This window comes from Mobula hypostoma, chromosome 6 (assembly GCF_963921235.1).
Source record: "Mobula hypostoma chromosome 6, sMobHyp1.1, whole genome shotgun sequence".
Lineage (NCBI taxonomy): Eukaryota > Metazoa > Chordata > Chondrichthyes > Myliobatiformes > Myliobatidae > Mobula > Mobula hypostoma.
This window is the reverse complement of record NC_086102.1, coordinates 127,758,802-127,781,375: the sequence shown is the minus strand read 5'-3', so window position 1 is coordinate 127,781,375 and position 22,574 is coordinate 127,758,802. Positions and strand designations below refer to the sequence as shown.

The 22,574-nt window shown below is 45.9% G+C and overlaps 1 protein-coding gene across 5 annotated transcripts in view; it reads left to right on the top strand.

The window, feature by feature from the left end:
• The window catches only part of LOC134348380 (uncharacterized), a 135,560-nt gene that overhangs the window by 31,425 nt on the left and 81,561 nt on the right, over positions 1–22,574 (top strand). For 4 of the 5 annotated variants that reach the window (XM_063051658.1, XM_063051656.1, XM_063051659.1 and 1 more), the window contains 2 exons: positions 4,343–4,456; positions 13,845–13,955. In XM_063051658.1, coding sequence (XP_062907728.1) covers positions 4,343–4,456; positions 13,845–13,955 — 225 coding nt within the window. The remainder of the gene's footprint in view (positions 1–4,342; positions 4,457–13,844; positions 13,956–22,574) is intronic. The other variant, XM_063051657.1, reaches the window with a different exon arrangement.

Here is a 22,574-nt window from a genome sequence, read left to right as displayed (position 1 = left end):
TTATAGTCGTAGGTGGAGAGTTCGATTCTCCACCTCAGAATTTTATCATTTTTGATTTTGCCCCACTGTTGGTTATTAAACATGAATGCGACTGAGTGCTGGTCAGTTAGCAGGGTGAACCTTTTGCCAGTGAGATAGTGCCTCTAGTGCCTAATAGCTTCCACTATGGCCTGGGCCTCTTTCTACACTGCGGAGTGCCGAGGTTCAGGGCCTTGAAGAGTATGGGAGAAGAACGCCACTGGTCTTCCTGCCTGGTTGAGGGTAGCAGCCAGCGCAAAGTCGGAGGCGTCACTCTCCACTTGGAAGGGAATGGCCTCATCCACCGCATGCATTGCTGCTTTGGCAATGTCCCCTTTTATGCGGCTGAAGGCCACGTGGGCCTCGGCAGAGAGGGGGAATGCAGTGAACTTGACCAGGGGGTGGGCCTTGTCTGCGTAGTTAGAGACCCATTGGGCGTAATATGAAAAGAAGCCCAGGCACCTTTTGAGGGCTCTGAGGGTATTGGGAAGAGGGAGTTCCAACAGGGGGCGCATATGGTCGGGGTCAGGGCCAATGACTCCATTCTCCATGACAGTCCCAAGAATAGCAAGTCAGGTGGTCCTGAATACACACTTGTCCTTGCTAGAGGTGAGATTGAAGGCTTTGGCCGCTTGGAGAAATTTTTGGAGGTTGTCGTGATCCTGCCGGTCGTGACCGCAGATGGTGATGTTATCCAGATATGGGAACGTGGCCTTCAGTTGGCACTAGTCCACCATCTGGTCCATTGCCCTCTGCCTGCCGTCCTCCTCGAAGGCGGTGTAAGGGTGGTCCTCCTGGCGGATGGGGAGCTGATGGTAAGCGGATTTTAGGTCTATGGTCGAGTACACCTTGTACTGTGCTATCTGATTGACCATATCCGTGATGCGGGGTAGAGGGTACGCGTCGAGCTGCGTGAACCTATTGATGGTCTGGCTATAGTCCACGACCATCCTATTCTTCTCCCCGTTCCGAACAACGACCACCTGTGCCCTCCAAGGACTTGTGCTTGCCTCAATGACCCCCTCCCTGAGCAGCCGCTGCACCTCCGACTTAATGAAAGCTCTGTCCCCCGCACTGTACCTCCTGCTTTTAGTTGCCACGGGTTTACAGTCAGGGGTCAGGTTGGCGAACAGCGGTGGGGGAGGGATCCTGAGGGTGGAGAGGCCGCAAGTGGCGTCAGTCGTGCAGCAGTTGGCATGATGTTGGGTGGGATGTGCGGGTCGGTGTGTGTGTGTGTGGTCAGTAGCGGGGTACGTGACATATCTCTACAAAACTGGGGATTTACGACAGTAATTGGTGGGAGGGGCCCATCATACTTTATTGTCACGCTTTTCAGGTGGCTCTGGAAGTTGAGCCCCAACAGCACAGGGGCACACAGTTGAGGCAAGACCAGTAACGTAAAGTCCCGATATTCTGTGCCCTGCACCACTAGTGTTGCTACACAACCCCCCCGGATGTCTGTTGTATGTGACCCTGAAGTTATGGTGACCCTCTGACTTACCGGCCGTATCATGAGTCCACAATGCTGCACCGTGTCCGGGTGGATAAAACTCTCCGTGCTGCCTGTGTCAAACAGGCAGCTTGTCCTGCGTCCCTCCACCAGGATGTCCATCATTGACCTTGCGAGCTGGTGGGGAGCGCTTTGGTCGAGGGTCACGGAGGCCAGGGTTGAGTCGCTGTCTTGTTCCGGCGCGGTGGGGTGCCCCGTGAGCACCTGTTGGTCGTAGGCGGTGGGAGGGGGCGCCAACCAAGATGGCCACCCCCATGTCTCGCACGTGGTGGTGGCGTGCAGGGAAGATGGCAGCAGGCAAGATGGCGGCCCCCATGTCTCGCACGTGGTGGCGACGTGCAGGGAAGATGGTGACACCCACATCTCGCACACAGCGCTGCTCGATCCCGCTCGCGGTTTTGACTTACAGACCTTGGCGAAGTGGCCCTTCTTTCCGCAGCTGGAGCAGGTAGCTTGTCGGGCCGGGCAGCGTTTCCGGGGGTGCTTCTCCAGTCCGCAGAAGTAGCACTTCGCAGACTCGCAACTGGCGGCAGCCAAGGTCGATTCGCCAGCGGGTTGCGGGGACTTGCGACTGGCGGCAGCCGAGGTCGATTTGTCAGCGGGTTGCGGGGTCTGCGGCGCCCACGAGGCCATCTGGGGATCGTGTGCCTGGAGAGCCTCGGAGTTATGTAGAGCGGCCTCCAACGTATCAGCCAGCTCGATCATCGAACTTAGGGTAAGATCGGCTTTTCCCAGCAGCCGCTGGCACACGTACACTGACCTGGTCCCCGTGACGAAGGCGTCTCTCACTAGGAGTTCTGCATGCTGCTCTGCCGTCAGCTCCTGGCAATTGCAGGATCGCACGAGCGTCCGTAGGGCCTGGACGAACTCAGCACTCGATTCCCCGGGGCGTTGTTGCCGTGTCGCTGAACGGTGCCGAGCATAGATGCTGTTTATCGGCCACAGGTATTGTCTTTTGAGTGCGTTCATTGCGCCGTCGTAGTTCGGCTGGTCTCTGATCAGCGAATAGACCCGTGGACTGACCCTGGAGAGTAGAACTCTGCACTTCGCTACAGGGTCGGTCGCTTTAATCTCCTCTAGATACGCTTTGAAGCAGGCCAGCCAGAGTTCGAAGACGTTTCCAGCTTCAGACGTTTGCGGATTGAGGTCTAACCTGTCGGGTCTCAGCGTGTGTTTCATGCTTTAAAATGTACAGCGAGTAAAATTGAAGCGCACCTTCAATAACTCCAAAAGACTGAAGATGGGTAAAATACTGAAAGGCTTTTATTCGTTGTACAATACGACCTCCACAGTGAGTGTCTGCCCCCGGACTGAGGGGGAGGGGCAAGGCGAAACACCTTTATACAGGACTCTGTGGGAGGAGCCACAGGGGAAGTCAGCAGAGGGGTGTGTCCAGACAAGTAACCCAGTTACAACATTCCGGAAGGTACTCTCTAAGGGCAGTGCCTGCTATTGGGTAACAGATCCTACAAGGCAAAGGGAAAAGTCCATATGCAAGCGCAGTAAATGACTGCGTTTGCTGTATTGATAGCCGAGTGTGTTGTGAGTTGTGAAGGCACTGATGACATGGCCTCCATGCCAGGAGTGAGGTCTGTTTATACTGGGCATGCTAGGTCTGCGTGCCAGTGCCCTTGTGATTGCCCTCAGGTCTGACAGTGGTTTGCGACTGTCGCAAAGCTGCACTTGTCAGCAGGATTTAGCAAGATCAGAATAGCAAACTTTGAGAAACTGGAATTACTGATGCCCTCTTTCCATGCCCTTGCCAACTCATTGCCAGCTGTGATTTCTGCGTCTGACCACTACTTTCTCTCTGCGACCTCCCTTGGCACCCTTGTACAAGAGCACTGCTCCTCCATCTTGATCACAGGGATGTGGGTGCAGGCAATGTGGTTGGTATAGATGAGCCAAAAAGGTCAGCATGAATGAGATGGGCCAAAAGGCCTGTTTCTGTGCTACACTATGGGGTAAGGGGTGTGAATGTGCAGACAAGGGTGTCCATCTCCTGGACAAACATCACCACAGAGCAATCACAGCTAACTTTGCAGATAGGTGTCTTTTGAGAACTAGAAGCCTGATGCCAGCCAGTGTACAAAGAGTATGTGTGCACTTGAACTATGGCTGCCATTGAGTGCAATATCCCAGTACACTGCCATGAATCAGTACAGGTAAGTCACGCAGAGCAGGTTCAACACAGCATGTTAGCTGAGGAGGAACTTCAAGCCAAAGACCTGTTACGGCGCAAAGCTGCTCTGCCGTGCCAGTTGTTGATTGGCCCATCAAAGGATGTAGCAGTTCTTTCCCAATGTTGGGCCTTTGTGTCACGGCACCAGCTTGCAGCTCGGTATAAGAATAGCACGTGCAAAATACTCTGTCTCTTTCACAAGGGGCTCACTTCAGACTGAGGTCGCTGAAGAACCATTGGGAAAGTGTGCTGCGGATGGGAGGGCCCGTGCACACACTTTGCTAAGTACCTGTTCATTGAATGTTTAGTTTTATAGTTATGTAACTTGGGGGGACTTAACAAAGTTCCTGTTCAGTTCATAGTGTTACTGAATGTTTAGTGTCATAGTTTTTGTAACCTAGGATGGTTTAGATGAGATCCCTGGTGGAGTGTTTCACTGTTTGTAAATAACTGGTTAACGTGCTTACTTGTAATCAGTATCATCCGTCCCACTTACAAATCTGCAGATCTGTTTCCCCATTACAATGTCCCTGGAATGTTGAATGCATAACCAATATCAAAGATGGCAACGATTAATGTGAATTATATATGATATTGCTAAGGCTTATCTTTCTATATTTTTTTCTCTATAGCAAGATACAGAAACATTTCCCAGTAAAGATGCCTCAATAAATACCCTTTATGAGTTTTCACCTAAGGACGTCGAGGTGGATCAATCTGAAACGTTTGGATTCTCCAGTGACAAGGTAATTACGGAGCCAGCCAAAGGTGGAACCGCACACAATGAAGTTAACTGAAATGAATCATTCAGAGAGGGATTGGTGATCTACGCTTCAAAGGGTGAGGATGGCTGTGTAGTCATTTTGGACATTGAAGGTCTGGGTGTGATTCAAAGCTTTCATTCTTTTGAGGGACTCTACATGATTGAAAGGCCTTGTCGTCATCATCATCACGTGCCATGTTGTTTGATGCATGCGATTACAGTCTTTGACCACGGTTGTTCTTGTTAAATTTTTCTACAGAACTGGTTCGCCATTGCCTTTTTCTGAGCAGTATCTTTACAAGACAGGTGACCCCAGCCATTATCAATACTCTTCAGAAATTGTCTGCCTGATGGCAGGACTTGTGATATGGATCAGTTGCTCAACCACTACCTGCTCCCATGGCCCTGCGTGACCCTGACTGGGGGGGCAAAGCAGGTGTTACACCTTGTCCAAGGGCGACCTGCAGGCTAGCAGAGGGAAGGAGCACCTTACACCTCTTTTGGTATAGACGTATCTCCACCCTGTCAGTTATTTGGCTTGTCCAAATAATATGCAATTCAACTATCATCTAATTATGTTCATAAATACATGAGATTCTGCAGATGCTGCAGATCTGGAGTACCAAGCACAAAATGCTGAAGGAAATAAGGAATCAGATGGAGGAGAAAAAGCAGTAGATGTTTCAGGCTGAGACCTTTCATCAGGACTGGTAAGGAAGGGGAGAAGAAGTCAGAATAAGAAGGTGGGGGGAAGGGAAGAATTATAAGCTGGCAGGTGATATGTAAGACTAGGTGAGTGGGGAGGTGGGGGCGAGGGGATGATGTGAGAAGCTGGCAGGTGATATGTGAGACTAGGTGAGTGGGGAGGTGGGGGCGAGGGGATGATGTGAGAAGCTGGCAGGTGATATGTGAGACCAGGTGAGTGGGGAGGTGGGGGCGGGGGATGATGTGAGAAGCTGGCAGGTGATATGTGAGACTAGGTGAGTGGGGAGGTGGGGGCGGGGGGATGATGTGAGAAGCTGGCAGTGATAGGTGGAAGAGCTAGAAGAGCTGAAGAAGATGGAATGTGGTGGAAGAGCAGAGTGGACCGTGGAAGAAAGGGAAGGAGGAAGGGCCCAAAGGGAAGTGATGAGTAGGTAAGGAGAAGAGAAGGTGTAAGAGCAGAGAATCGAAAAACAGAAATGGGGAAGGAGGAGAAATGACTGGAAGTTGGAAAAATCGATATTTATGCTAGTCAAACAGAATATGGGTTGCTCCTCCAACCCAAAGGCCATTTCCATCTGAATTTCGAGACACAACAGCCCATTGCTTCCTATAGAGCGATACCTAACGGCATAATTGGCCATGATGCTTCACTCCCAGATGAGCTCAATGCCTTTCATGCACATTTAGAACAACACTACTACACCACACTCCCACTGCCACTGGGATTAGTGCGGACCAGCATGGAAGTGGTAAAGCTGAAGGGCTCATCACGGACCAACATGCCAGAGTAGCAATAGGAAGTAAAACTAAAATGTTCAATGTCATGAGTATATTTTGTGTGCAGCTCCCATTGGAATCATTAAATAATCCCTTTACAACTACTGCAGCCACAGACACTGCAGTAAACAACTCCGTTGCAAGCTGCTTAAAAGAACTGGTGAACTTCTGAACCAGCAGACGCAGGAATCCCGGCCACGCAGGTGAGTGAGTGCAGCAGCTGGAAGCTCAGGGAACCTCTCCATTGCCCCAGGAAATATGGCTGCCGGGGAGGACTGTAAGTGAAAACTGAAACTCAAGGCCCTGAGGCCTCCACTCCCCACCTCCCTCCTGGCTGTTACACAATCTCTGAAAACTAAAACTGAAGACCTGAGAACAAGGCTGCAGTACCAGAGGGACATCAGGGACCACTATGTACTCACCCCCTAGCACATTGGAGACAGCACTCCTTCAGAATCAGGATCAGGATTATTGTCACCAGCATGTGACATGGAGTTTGTTAACTTAGCAGCAGCAGTTCAATGCAATACATAATCTAGCAGAGAGAGAAAAAAAATAAATAAAATAAAACATAATAAATAAACAAGTAAATCAATTACATATATTGAATAGATTATTTTAAAATGTGCAAAAACAGAAATACTGTATATTTTTTTAAAAAGTGAGGCAGTGTCCAAAGTTTCAAAGTCCATTTAGGAATCGGATGGCAGAGGGGAAGAAGCTGTTCCTGAATCACTGAGTGTGCGCCTTCAGGCTTCTGTATCTCCTACCTGATGGTAACAGTGAGAAAAGGGCATGTCCTGGGTGCCAGAGGTCCTTAATAATGGACGCTGCCTTTCTGAGACACCGCTCCCTAAAGATGTCCTGGGTACTTTGTAGGCTAGTACTCAAGATGGAGCTGACTAGATTTACAACCTTCTGCAGCTTCTTTCGGTCCTGTGCAGTAGCCCCTCCATACCAGACAGTGATGCAGCCTGTCAGAGTGCTCTCCATGGTACAACTATAGAAGTTTTTGAGTGTATTTGTTGACATGCCAAATCGCTTCAAACTCCTAATGAAGTATAGCCGCTGTCTTGCCTTCTTTATGACTACATCAATGTGTTGGGACCAGGTTAGATCCTCAGAGATCTTGACACGCAGGAACTTGAAGCTGCTCACTCTCTCCACTCTGATCCCTCCATGAGGATTGGTATGTGTTCCTTCGTCTTACCCTTCCTGAAGTCCACAATCAGCTCTTTCGTCTTACTGATGTTGAGTGCCAGATGATTGGCACATCTCACTGCTGTACGCCCTCTCATCACCACCTGAGATTCTACCAACAATGGTTGAATCATCAGCAAATTTGTAGATGGTGTTTGAGCTATGCCTAACCACACAGTCATGTGTATACAGAGAGTAGAGCAGTGGGCTAAGCACACACCCTGAGGTGCGCCAGTATTGATTGTCAGCGAAGAGGATATGCTATCACCAATCCACACAGACTGTGGTCTTCCGGTTAGGGTCATCAGGTGCAGCAGGGATCTTCACAGCTGTGGTTGTGTTCTCCCTTTCAAAGCGTGCATAGAAGGCATTCAGTTCATTGCCTTTTCCTTCACTGAGTGATCTGGATGGCAGCATCAGTAAAGGCAGAGACAGGGGCATTTGCTTCATGATTAACGCATCACGGTGCACAAATGTGGTGGTTCTGTCTCAGTTCCCCCGACCAGGAGCATCTGGTGGTCGTGTGCCATCCGTTCTATCTGCCAAAGGAGTTCTCTGCCATCATCCTGCTTGCCACGTACATTCCACCCCTGGACAACTAATCAAGCTGGTTCTACAGGAACTGAGCACTGTGATCAATAGTCACAAGACAGCATGCCCTGATGCTTTCCAATCATTGTGGGATCTTCAACAAGTCCAGCTTGAAGAAGTCTCTGACAAACTACCATCAGCATGTCACTTGTGAAACTAGAGGAATTAACACATTCAATCTCTGTTATGTCTCCATCAAGATAGCTTACTGTCAAGCCGTACCTGCACTTTGGCAAGTATGATCACTTGGCTGTACTCCTACTCCCAGTATGTCGGCAGAGACTGAAGACCTCAGCACCAGTGCTGAGGACCTTGGAGGTACGGTCAAGAGAAGTGAAGGAGCATTTACAGGACTGCTTTGAATCAGTTGACTGGACCATATTCAGGGATTCATCTTTGGATCTGAATGAATACACCACAGCCATCACCAACTTCATCAAAACCTGCATGGAAGCGTATGTGTCTTTGAGAACATACCAAATTTCCCAAACCAGAATGCCTGGCTGGCAATTCACAGTCTGATGAGGGCTATATCTGTGACATTCAAGGTTGATGATCCAGAGCCCTACAAGGAGACTAGGTACAATCTATGGAAGGCCATCATGAGAGTGAAAAGCCTATTCCACTGAATTTCGAGGCACGACAGCTGTGACAGGGTTTGCCTGCCATTGCTTCCTATAGAGCGATACCTAACGGCATAATTGGCCATGATGCTTCACTCCCAGATGAGCTCAATGCCTTTCATGCACATTTCGAACAACACTACTACACCACACTCCCACTGCCACTGGGATTAGTGTAGATCAGCATGGGAGTGGTAGGCTCGAGGGTTCATTTCCACACTGTACTTTCCTATGAACCTCTGACCAGAATAGAATAAAACTCTGATAATCCTGCACGTTCAGGACTTTGATAGTCTTGAGCTGGCTGATTTTTGGGACTATTGAACCATTGTTCTATTAATACCATAACACACTTCTAATATATTTTTAAGTTTTACACACTAACATAAGATTCTCCAGGTTGGATGCTGGAAGTCGGTGTGCAGGGAACCAAATGCCAAACCATCAGCTTTTCTAAACAGTTGGATGATGGGTGTACTTGTTTAGTTTTTTTATTTAGAGATACAGCACAGTAACAGACCCTTACGTACCAGCGGGCCTGCTTGCCCAATTACACCCATGTGACAATTCGCTAACCCGTATGTCTTTGGAATGGGGGAGAATGTACAAACTCCTTATAGACAGCACCGGGATTGAACCTGGGTCTCTGGCGCTGTAGCAGTGTTACACTAACCGCTTTGCTACTACGCCGTGTCTTGTTGAAGAGGAGAAATGCTACCAAGTACTGCTGTGTAGTGATATTTTGGTGTCCTTGTTTATGAAACATCTAAAGTTTACATGTTGATAGAACAAGCAATTAGGAAGGCAAATGGATACTGACCTTTATTGTGAGGCCTTGGATTGTTCTTGCATTAGAGTAACTTGGAATTGTGATAATTTGGTGTTTATTGTTAAAGATTTAAAGAAGAAAGTTAGTGTTTGGCACTCAGTGATGTCTGAGGTTCAAAATGTTTGGCTATTTTTAAGACAAACAGGTATTTAAATATACAATTCATAAAATTTGGGAGGTTATGCCACAGGTGTTCAGAACCTTGCTGCCTGACCTGTTGAGCTTCTCAAGCAGTTTGTTTTTTTGCTGCAGATTACAACATCTGCAGCCTCTTGTGTTACTAGGAATATTGCTGGGTTTTGCATTCCTTAGTTTAGGGAACACCTACTAAAGCTGGAGGTAGTTCAAAGGTTTCCTTAGTATGATTTTCACTTGAGAAGTTTGTCTTATGAGCCAATCTCTCTGATATTTAGATGAATGAGTGGTAATTTTACTTGGGTGGTGAGGCATGGTTTCAATCTAATGGATCACCCACTTAAAATTGAGATGAGGAAGAATTTCTGTGGCTCATGAATCATCAGAATTTGCTTTCTCAGAGAGATGTGGAGGCAGAGTCTTTGAATTTATTCAAGGCCAAGATGGGGATGTTCTTGTAGAGTTGGGGCTGAGATTAGATAAGCATGATATGGAATAATGGAGCAAGTTTTGGGAGACATGTGGCCCGCTCCTGTACCTGGTTCTTTTGCTCACTCAGTGAGAATTGGCCGGTATTTACAACAGGAGTGGTTACAGGAGAAAGGAAACATGCTTCCTCAAGGATTATCTCCTTTGATCTTGGAAAAATCCTGGGCTCTCTCCAGAGGGAGTTTGACCCTCCAGGTGACTTCATTTAAAGGGAGAGAAATGGAAGGGTGTGATCAGTAAGCAAGGAGCAGGGAAGACTTACTCCAATGGTGAACCTCATGACAATGCTTGGAGTAATGGCCGTTCGATTGACCGCTGCACAATCTGCTCTGTTATCTCATCAGCTTTGGGGGATAGCTGGTCATCGAAATATTCCTACAGGAAGAGCACTGCAGGGGCTCTCAGGGATCCTGCAGAGGAAGGTAATCTCAGATGATGCTGCATAGACAACTGATGGTCCTCAACCAGTGTATTATCCACAATGCCTGGACTGGGCTGCCCTAACGTCTACTATAATTAGAGCAGAAAACACCAAGGCTGGTTTGATGAAAAGGCACTTGAGGTCTAGAAGCTAAAACAGAGCATCCTCGAACTGAAAGATCCACAGGTTCTACAGGTTCCTGACCGTCAGGTCTAATGGAAAACCTCTCACTATAGGGTAGTTGCAGTTTCAAAAGAGCATAGGAGCACCAGCAACTATGTGGTAATCAAGGTGTGCAGATTCTTCAGCATGACAGAGCCACCAGTTCACAAGTCGTGGGCCAACATTTCTGAAGGCCTAAAATAGGAGAATGTTTATTGCACACACAAAATGCCGGAGGAACTCAACAGGTCAGGCATCATTTACGGAGAAGCATAACCAGTCAATGTTTTGGGCTGAAGTCTTTCCTCAGGACTGTTTATTTTGACCAGAGAAGAGCATTCCAAAAAAGTCCCCAATTGTGACCCTGTCTGGACTCCATCATGCCCTTCCTGATTCAGACCCACCACAGACAAATGAGTTGTTGGAAACAACACATCAGATGATCCTCAGCAAATGAAGGTATCTTTATAATGCTCTGAAAGCCAGCAGTGTGGAACTTAAGCCACTCATGCACAGCCACATAGCGCACAGGAGGAAGAGGTACCAGGAGGACCCTAAAGGCTTCATAACATGTGACCATCTTCAAGGAACAAGACACATCTGATTGCGGTATCTGCAGATGGTGTTCCTGTGGATTGCCACAGGGTTGATTAGGTAGATGAAGTATGACTTCCCTCATCAGGGTGTGAATTCTGTTCATTGATAGAGATAGTGGACATTTTCTATGTCACAAAAACAACAAGAGCAGCTTCAGCCGCTGTATGTACTCTTTCTGACTTAGAAACAACTTTAACATTGAAGGGGGAAGGCAAAATATCCTTATGTTTGGCCACTCTAAAGTATGCATCTCTGTCTAACATCTGTGATGACATGAAAACTGTGTTTTTAACGGGTGGGTGCACAATGGGCCAATTCCCAGCATGGACTGGTGTTGAGCAAGGCTTTGTTAAGACCATAAGATATAGGAGCAGAATTAGGCCATTTGCCCCATCAAGTCTGCTCTACCATTTCACCATGGCTGATCAATTTTTCCTCTCAGCTCCAGTCTCCCTTCAGGCCCTGACCTATCAAGAATCTATCAATCTCTGCCTTAATATACATAAAGACGTGGTCTCCACAGCTGCCTGTGGCAATGAATTCCACAGATTCACCACTCTCTGGCTAAAGAAATTCCTCCTCATCTCTGCAACACACATCAAAGTTGCTGGTGAATGCAGCAGGCCAGGCAGCATCTCTAGAAAGAGGTACAGTCAACGTTTCAGGCCGAGATCCTTCGTCAGAACCTGATGAAGTCCTGAAACGTCGACTGTACCTCTTTCTAGAGATGCTGCCTAGCCTGCTGCGTTCACCAGCAACTTTGATGTGTGTTGCTTGAATTTCCAGCATCTGCAGAATTCCTCGTGTTTGCGTCCTCCTCATCTCTGTTCTAAATGGATGTCCTTCTATTCTGAGGCTGTGTCCTTTGGTCTTAGACTCTCCCACCATAGGAAACTTTCTTTCCACATCCACTCGATCAAGGCCTTTCACCGTTCAATAGGTTTCAATGAAGTCACCCCTTATTCTCTGAATTCTAGTGAATACAGGCCCAGAGCCATCAAACGCTCTTCATCTGACAAGCCATTTAATCCTGTCTCAACAATTGACTCAGTCTTGCACATCAGATCCAACTGATTTTCTGCTGGACAAGAGCTAATTGAGCACCCATTTCCCCAATTCCCATTGACCTCTCCTGGATTCTACCACTCACCTACACACCACGGGGCAATTTACAGCAGCCACTTACCCTATTATCCACACTATGAGGGGCACTTGGTGGCTCTGGGTCTGTACTGCTGGAATATAGAAGAATGAGGGGAAGATCTCATTGAAAGGCCCTGATAGAATATATAAGCAGAGGATATTTCTAGCAGAGGAAGAGTCTAGGACCAGAGGGGACAGTCTCAGAATAGAAGGATGTCCCTTTAGGACAGAAGTAAGGAGAAATTTCTTTAGCCACATGGTGGTGAATCTGTGGAGTTCATTGCCACAGATGGCTATGGAGGCCAGTAGATATACTTAAAGAGGAGGTTGATAGGTTCCTGATTAGTGAGGGCCTCAAACATAATGGGGAGGAGGCAGGAGAATAGTGTTGAGAGGGATAATAAATCAGCCATTTTGGAATGGTGGAACAGATTCGAAGGGCCAAATGGGCTGTGTGAGAGGAAACTGGAGCACTCAGGGGGAATCCATGCGATTAGAGAGAAAATGTGCAACCACTTGGAAAGCACCCAAAGTCGGGAACGAAGCTGCGTTCCTGGAGCTGTGTGGCGGCAGCTCAGCACCGTACTGTTTGGTGAATCATACTAGGCCCTGGAAAGCATGGAGCATCTGCCACATCTCAAAGACAGATGTTCGTCGTGAAACTCATCATTAGCTTCAGTGAACCAGTTCAGGCTTTGGCCATCAGTGAATAAGAACTTTTCAAAATCAAGACCTCAAAATGGGCACTAATCTGATACCCCATTGTCAGTTGTTATTTCAGCCTTCCCTATGCTTCAGAATTGTGGATGACCTACAGCATGCATCTCGAGGCAAAGACACCAATGCCATCTCTGCAAAACCCAACAAGTGGACAGATAGTGTAAATGAACTAACATCAGCATCTTCTCAATGTTCAGCATCACCAGCACCATTTAGAGTAGGCCATTTTGTTCACCTGCCAGAGTCCTGAACTGGGCACTCTGGATCCATTAATCCTTTTTTTTTCTTCTAATCTTAGCCTCGGTGCACTTCATTACTGTGGTGGCTATAGATATAGTAGTCCTATCCTTTGTCTTTGTTGTAGCATGTTTACCCTCAACCCATTAAATCTAATGCTTGGATGTCTGTCATTTCTCTGAGACTGATTGATCTTCAGGTCGCTGTCAGCAGACACCATTACTCAGTCACATATTAGTCCAGTAAAGTGGCCTTGCCCCCAATTTTGAAAGTGGCAAAAGTGACATCTTTGTCCTGTTCCCCAGGAAAATGTATTTCATGTAAATGGTCAGCATGGGAATGTTGGGCAGAAGGGCATGTTTCTACACTGCACAATTCTACAATTCAAAAACTGTGCTAAATTTGTCTGATTTATAATAACCACACAATATGTGCTCTCACGAACATCTTTCAATCTTCCTTGGTCCAATTCACAAAACTAAATCTGGAATTGGCCAAAGACAGGTTTCTGTAAAGGGCATATGTCTCGAAAATGAACATACCATGTCTTGTGAAGGTTGAACCATTAGCAACATCACTCTGCAACAATTACGTGGCTCAAGTTTGCCACGAACAAATTCATTAATAATAAAAAAAACATCAAACATTTAACTGAATCGCCTTGCACAGTTTTAGAAGTTAGAGATCAAAAATAGAATACAGCATTCTGAAAGTGCAATGATCTTACAATTTTGATTTTTAGGCACTGCAATTTACTGGAGAACAATATGCCGTTCACCTGCCAATATATGATTCTTCAGACACTGACGTGGAACAAGATGAAACCAGCTCCAGAGGCTCCTCATCTGTTTGGGTAATGATGTAAAGTTATTTGTCCTAAATATTGAGAGAGTGTAAAGGAGCAGATCTCTGGGAAACCGGGAGCAGAAAGCAGTTTGGTAATTGATGGAGACACCCATTATCCTTGAGTAGCTTGGGAAAAAACTATAAGGAGCAAGGAGGGTTATGAATTCCAAATAAAGATGTATCAAAGCTCCCTACTTTTTACATATTATACATCATCATCATCATCATGGAGGGAGGAGAAGATGGTGCGACGCAGTGCGCGGCCGTTCCGAATGATATTGTATGTGTTAACTGGGGGGCCATGCACAATCCTGATTTGATGGAGACAGCCATGAGAAGCATGGAGGAACACCTGGAGAAAGTTCTGAAATGCCCGCTTCGCTGCCACTGCTACTGTGTGATCGAGAATCTCCGGAGGGGAAGGCCCCAAATCCTCGGCTTTGCCTATTGCCTGTTGCCGGGGCCGGGGTCGAAGCGCTCGGCAGAGGTGGTGCTCGGTGCTCGGTGTCGGAGAGCTGGTCGGAGGCTTGGAGTTTTCTGACGGACTCGGAGTCGGACTGTGGCCGGATGCTTCCAGGATGCTGCATCGGCAGGTTTGCGGCACTGGAGGTTTACCGTCTGCGTCAGATGATGGGACTTTCAAGAGACTTTAAGACTTACCGTGCCCATCTTATCAAATTACAGTATTGCTTTGCACTGTTGCAACTATATGTTATAATTTTGTGGTTTTTGTCAGTTTTTAAGTCGGTTTGTCATGTGTTTCTGTGATATCATTCCGGAAAAACATTGTATCATTTCTTAATGCATGCATTACTAAATGACAATAAAAGAGGACTGCATGTCCTCATAATCTAATCATGGCTTGGATTCACGAACAAAGATTTAGGAAGGAGGCTGCCCACGTCTGCTGCAGGCTCACTGATGGCTGACAAGGCCAATACGAGACAGGCAGGTCCAGCCACAGTGGCTGCAAGGGAAATTCTGTTCTGGGTTTGGTGCTGCTGTGTCACGGTTCTTCCTCCTTCTCCTTTTGTCCTCAATGCCAGCTCTGCGTGCATTCTCAAAGGAGGAGACAGACTGGTGAAAGGTGTGTCGCCAGGCCTCGCGATCGGAGGCTAGATTAGACTACTGGTGATGGTCAATGTGACAGGCACCAAGGGATTTCTTCAGAGAGTCCTTGTACCTCTTCCTCGGTGCCCCTCTGTCATGGTGGCCAGTGGAGAGTTCACCACACAGCACAATCTTGGGCAGACAATGATCCTCCATCTTGGAGATGTGCCCTGCCCAGAGCAGCTGTGTCTTCAACAGCATGGCCTCAGTGCTGGTGAGCTCTGCCTGTTCGAGGACTTCGATGTTGGCGACGAATATGCCTTGCAGTAAAGAGCACATTCTTTTAGTTGCCTAATTATCTGCTATACCAACATGTCACCGCTCATGGTTCACATAGTAACATCCCCAAATCCTTTGTACTGTAACATTTTGTAGTCTCAGTCTACTATAAATAACAATGTACTTTCTCATTCTTCATTCCAAGATAGATAAGCTCAAATTTTCCCACCAGTATTCCACCTGCCAACCTCTTACTCATTTGCTTAATTTTTTGCTGCCCCTTATATCCTCCTCAAAACTTATTAACCCACCTGTCAAACTGGGACAAAGTATATTCAGTCCCTTCATACAAGTCAGTAATATTGACTGTAAGTAGCTGAGGCCACTGCAGTGATCCAATAATTACTGATTGTCAGTCCCAAATGATCTATTTATCCTAACTCTCTAATTTTAGTTAGCCAATCCCCTATGCATGCCAATAAATGATCCCCAGCCAGTATTCACTTGTGTAAACCACGAGGAAATCTGCAGATGCTGGAAATTCAAGCAACACACACAAAAAATGCTGGTGAACGCAGCAGGCCAGGCAGCATCTATAGGAAGAGGTACAGCCGACATATCGGGCCGAGACCCTTTGTCAGGACTAACGTTAGTTCACCAGTATTTTTTGTGTGTGTTGCATCCACTTGTGTAGTTAACTTCAACTACATGTCGATTAATATGGCACCATATGGAATGCCTACTGAATCCAAGTAATCTTAGTCTACTGGTTCCTATTATCCATTCTTCATTAGATCTTGAAATAACTCAAGGAGGTTGGTCACATATGACTTCCTTTTTATAAAGCACATTGACCTTGCTTGTTATTGCTCCAATATTATAATTAAATGGATTCCATCATTTTCTCATGACCAATTTCTTTCTTTCTTTCCCTCTTTGTAATGACACACTTTCAGTTTTCCTATCCCCTGAAATCTCACCAGGTCCTGAGTAATTTTGTTAGATCGCAATCAAAGCAGCCACTTATCTCTGAGGCCACTAGCTTTAAGATCCCAGAACACATGCCATCAGGTCCACGTGACTTACTAGCTTTAGCCTAATTAGTTTGTTGACATTTTCTAAATAAGTAGGGGCAGCACTTTACAGCAGCCAAATAACCTGCCTAAGATACGGGTGTGGTGGGGGCATGAATGAGCTAAACGAATGAGAATAATACATGGTGGAACAATGTTTCGTAGAGTCATAGAGCAATATAGCACAGAAACAGGCCCTTCAGCCTAACTGGTCAATGCCAAACTATTATCATGCCTAGTCCCATCAATCTGCACCTGGACCACTGCCCTACATCTCCCTCCCATCTATATATCTATCCAAACTTCTCTTGAGTGTTGAAATCAAACCCACATCCACCACATCCACCCACACTCTCATTCCACACTCTCTCCCCCTCAGATTCCTCCTAAATATTTCACCTTGCATCCTTAACCTATGACCTCTAGTACTAGTCTCACACAACCTTGGGGGGAAAGCCTGCTTGCATTTACCCTATCTGTCCCCCTCATTTACAATGACTGATTGTAACAAGATCTACTGTGTATATCCAGGTCTAGCTTTCATTTTTATTATAGATTCCCAGCATCCTTAGTTTTTTTAAAAATTTTAAATCGCTCAGTTTGATTTGTATAAGATTGTATTTTCCTGTCTTGGAGTTCAGTGACAACAAAATCCAATTAATCCCAAATGTAATAATTTTGCAGGCCTTTATTTTTGAAGTTCTATATGAGAGATAGTGTTCTAGTTATTTCCAAGAGTACAAGTTTATGATTGGTTTCGGTAGGGCAGTTAGAAAATTATTCACATCAGAGAATGTTTGCAGATGGTTTATTAACACAGAGATCAATAGCAGAGCACAGAAATCAACATTTTATTTCACCACACTTCAGGATCATCAGTGATTCAGAGACCAAAAAACCCCCTTATGCTTTCCAGCTGTCAGGGTATTAAAGTAATTAAAATTGGAGAAACAATTTGAAAGAGAAAGTGCACAAAAACAGGCCTTTTGATAGGGAGAAAGTAAAGTCTGACATGGCAGTTTCTCAGTGGAGTAAAGGAAACTACAGTGGTATGAGAGAGGAGTTGGCCAAAATAAATTGGAAGAAGCTGCTGGAAAAAATGAGGAAGGTGCAGGACATATGTATTTCAAAAGTGAAGAAACACTCAAGTGGCAAAATAGTACAACCATGGCTGACAAGGGAAGTCAAAGCTATTGTAAAAGCAAAGGAGAGGGCATACAACAAAGCACACATTAGCAGGAAGACAGGGATTGGGAAGATTTTGAAAACCTACAGACAGCAACTAATGGATGCATTAGTGATAATTTTTGGATGCATTAGTGATAATTTTTCAAAACTCGTTAGATTCTGGACTAGTTCCTGAGGATTGGAGGGTGGCTAATGTAACCCCAATTTTTAAAAAAGGAGGGAGAGAGAAACCAGGGAATTATAGACCGGTTAGCCTAACGTCGGTGGTGGGGAAACTGCTGGAGTCAGTTATCAAGGATGTGATAACAGCACATTTGGAAAGCGGAGAAATGATCGGACAAAGTCAGCATGGATTTGTGAAAGGAAAATCATGTCTGACGAATCTCATAGAATTTTTTGAGGATGTAACTAGTAGAGTGGATAGGGGAGAACCAGTGGATGTGGTATATTTGGATTTTCAAAAGGCTTTTGACAAGGTCCCACACAGGAGATTAGTGTGCAAACTTAAAGCACACGGTATTGGGGGTAAGGTATTGGTGTGGGTGGAGAATTGGTTAGCAGACAGGAAGCAAAGAGTGGGAATAAACGGGACCTTTTCAGAATGGCAGGCGGTGACTAGTGGGGTACTGCAAGGCTCAGTGCTGGGACCCCAGTTGTTTACAATATATATTAATGACTTGGATGAGGGAATTAAATGCAGCATCTCCAAGTTTGCGGATGACACGAAGCTGGGTGGCAGTGTTAGCAGTGAGGAGGATGCTAAGAGGATGCAGGGTGACTTGGATAGGTTGGGTGAGTGGGCAAACTCATGGCAGATGCAATTTAATGTGGATAAATGTGAAGTTATCCACTTTGGTGGCAAAAATAGGAAAACAGATTATTATCTGAATGGTGGCTGATTAGGAAAAGGGGAGGTGCAACGAGACCTGGGTGTCATTATACACCAGTCATTGAAAGTGGGCCTGCAGGTACAGCAGGCGGTGAAAAAGGCGAATGGTATGCTGGCATTTATAGCGAGAGGATTCGAGTACAGGAGCAGGGAGGTACTACTGCAGTTGTACAAGGCCTTGGTGAGACCACACCTGGAGTATTGTGTGCAGTTTTGGTCCCCTAATCTGAGGAAAGACATCTTTGCCATAGAGGGAGTACAAAGAAGGTTCACCAGATTGATTCCTGGGATGGCAGGACTTTCATATGAAGAAAGACTGGATGAACTGGGCTTGTACTCGTTGGAATTTAGAAGATTGAGGGGGGATCTGATTGAAACGTATAAGATCCTAAAGGGATTGGACAGGCTAGATGCAGGAAGATTGTTCCCAATGTTGGGGAAGTCCAGAACGAGGGGTCACAGTTTGAGGATAGAGGAGAAGCCTTTTAGGACCGAGATTAGGAAAAACTTCTTCACACAGAGAGTGGTGAATCTGTGGAATTCTCTGCCACAGCAAACTGTTGAGGCCAGTTCATTGGCTATGTTTAAGAGGGAGTTAGATATGGCCCTTGTGGCTACAGGGGTCAGGGGGTATGGAGGGAAGGCTGGGGCGGGGTTCTGAGTTGGATGATCAGCCATGATCATAATAAATGGCGGTGCAGGCTCGAAGGGCCGAATGGCCTACTCCTGCACCTATTTTCTATGTTTCTATGTAAAAGAATCATTAGAAGGAAAAAGATGAAATATGAAAGCAAGCTAGCAAATACAAACGTAATATCAAAGTGGATAGTAAACATTTTTTCAAGTATGTAAAAAATAAGAGAGATGAGACTGTTAGAAAATGAGGCAGGAGAAATAATAACGGGGACAAGGAGATGTCAGGTGAATTACATGAGTATTTTGCATCAGTCTTCACTGTGGAAGACACTAACAGTGTTCTATATGTTATAGTGTGTGAAGGAAGGTAAGTGAGTGCAGTTATGATTACAAGAGAGAAGGTGCTCAAAAAGCTGAAAGACCAAAAAGTACATTAGTCACCCAGACCAGGTGAACTGCACCCTAGGGTTCTGAAAGAGGAAGCATTAGAGATTGAGGTGGCATTAGAAATGATCTTTCAAAAATCGTTGGACTCCGGCATGGTGCCAGAGGACTGGAAAATTGCAAATGTCACACCACTCATTAAGAAAGGAGGAATGCAGCAGAAAGGAAATTATAGACCAGTTAGTCTGACCTCAGTGGATGGGAACATGTTAGTGTCAATTCTTAAGGATGAGGTGATGGTGACACAGGACAAGATGACACTAAAGTCAGCATAGTTTCCTGAATCTCTGAGGAGATTACAAGTAGGATAGGTAAAGGGGATGCAGTGGATGTTGTATATTTGGACTTTCAGAAGGCCTTTGACAAGGTGCCACTCATGAGGCTACTTACCAAGTTAAGAGCCCGTGGTGTTACAGGAGATTTATTAAGATAGTTGGAGCATTGGCTGATTGGAAGGCGGCAGTGAGTGGGAATAAAAGGATTTTTGTTTGGTTGGCTGCCAGTGACTAGTGGTGTTACACAGGGGTTGGTGTTGGGACCACTTCTTTTTATGCTGTATATAAATGATTTAGATGATGAAATAGGTGGCTTTGACACCAAGTTTGCAGATGATACGAAGGTTGGTGGAGGGGCAGGTAGTGTTGAGGAAACAGATAGGATGGAGAAGGAGTTAGACAGATTAGGAGAATGGGCAAGAAAGTGGCAAATGAAATACAATGTTGGAAAATACATGGTCATGCACTTTGGTAACAGAAATAAATGTGAGAATTATTTTCTAAAGGGAAAGAAAATCCAAAAATTTGAGATGCAAAGGGCCTTGGGAGTCCTTATGCAGAACACCCTAAAGGTCAACTTGCAGGTTGAGTTGGTGGTGAGGTAGGCAAATGCAAAGTTAGCATTCACTTCAAGAGGTCCAGAATACAAGAGCACTACTGATGCCTCACCTTGAGTATTGTGAACAGTTTTGGGCTACTCATCTTAGAAGAGACATGCTGGCGTTGGAGACAGTCGAGAGGAGGTTCACAAGGATGATTCCAGGAATGAAAGGGTTATCATACGAGGAATGTTTGATAGCTCTGGGTCTGTACTCACTGAAATTTAGAAGGATGAGTGGGGGATCTCATTGAAACCTTTCGAATGTTGGAAGGACTAAACAGAGTAGATGTGGAAAGGATGATTCCCATGGTGGAAGAGTCTAGGACAAGACAGCACAGCCTTGGGATAGAGGGGCATCCATTCAAAACAGGTGTGGAGAAATTTCTTTAGCCAGAGGATGGTGAATTTGTTGCCATGTGCAGCTGTGGAGGCCAGGTTGTTGGGTGTATTTAAGGTGGAGATTGATAGGATCTAGATTGGACATGGCATCAAAGATTATGGGGAGAATGCTGGGAAATGGGGTTGAGGAGGAGCTAAAATGGATCAGCCATGATTCAATGATGGAGCAGACTCGATGGGCCAAATGGCCCAATTCTGCTCCGACATCTTATGGTCTTATGGACCCATTGGGTCTGCACCAAGCAGTCTTTTGCACTAATCCTATGTCAATACAGTTTTTTTATTATTCTCCCAGTCTTCCTCCAGATTCTACCACTCACCTACACACAAGAAGCAATTGCAGCAGGCAGTTCACCTCCCAACCCACACAGTGAGAGGTGTGGTGGGGAGGGAACCAGATCATGTGGAGGAATCCCAAGTGGTGACAGGGAGAATGTGCAGATTCCACAAAGACAGAACCAAAAGCCCAGACTGAACCCAGGTCTCTGCAGCTGTGAATCCACAGCTCTGCCAGCTATGGCACTTTGCTACCTACTGATAAAGAGAATTACGCAGTTACAGCAGGAAACTTCCAGAAACAATCATTAGGAATTGGGCAGTTGCTTGGACAAGTGTGGACAGAATAAGGAAAAGTCACCATAAATTTGATAAATCAATGAATTTTACTTTGATGGGTGTCAGGGCGCTGGAGCAGGGATCCAATCGCAGACCCAGTACTGTGCACACAGTGATATTAATTGAGTAACAAATCCAAGGTGCAAGCAAAGTCAGCGTCAAAGTTCAGGCAGAGATCAAAACATCCAGAGAAATCCAAAAAAACCAGAATCAGGAAACAAACAAGAGTCAGTATTCAGACAGACAGAGTACAGATACAAATGCTGGGAAGGCTCAGAAAACTCACTGGCACAATCTGGTGAAAACACAGGGCTGAAATACACTGAGCAATAAACAGAGAGGCAGGTGATAGGTGGAGCACAATGAGACACAGGTGGCAGCAATACAGGTAATAATGAGAAGCAGATGAGAGACGAAGTACTCAGTAATACAGGGGCTGGAGTAGAGCAGGAGTGGGGACTGGAGCACATGGCAATACATGACAGCTGGGAGGAAACACAAAAAGACAGCGTTCAACTGGAGGTACTGACACAGTGAAGCATGTGATGTACATGGCGGTTCTAAAAGTGTACGATAATGTGATATGTGACAGGCTTTTCATCAAGACTGAAGCTCATGGATTAAAATGGGTTGAAAGCGTAGATTGAGAATAGTTGAAGTGACAATATGGGGTTTGTTGTTTTTCAGGATGTAAACAGGTACACAATGTACTCCCTAGAGGTCAGTGCTAAGAGCCACTAGTTTATTTAATATATATTGATAACTTTTACTTGAAGGCATAGGGCACAGTTTCCAAATTTGTAGATGAGACAAAACAAGCAAGCATTGTGAACTGTGAGGATCTAATAAATAGATATCAGAAGGAGCGAGAAAGAGAGACTGAAAGGCACATTGTCTGTGAGGTATGAGTTTGTCAGTATAAACTACTGTTTTACTAGACTGTGGGATAGTGCTCCCAGTTTAGTAACCAGAGGCCAGATGTTCAGGAGGAGGATTTTGCAAAGTGGGCCGGGTTGGTTGCTTGTGTGTCTTTGCCACTCCTGATCCGGTGGCTAGGATGAGCAATCAGATCGTCAAACACTTTGGAATTGCCACTGGTAGTTAGAGAGAGCAAACTGAGAGATCTGGAGGCTGATCACTCTCAGAAACTGTCAGGCAGTGTGGGGGTTGGGAGAGA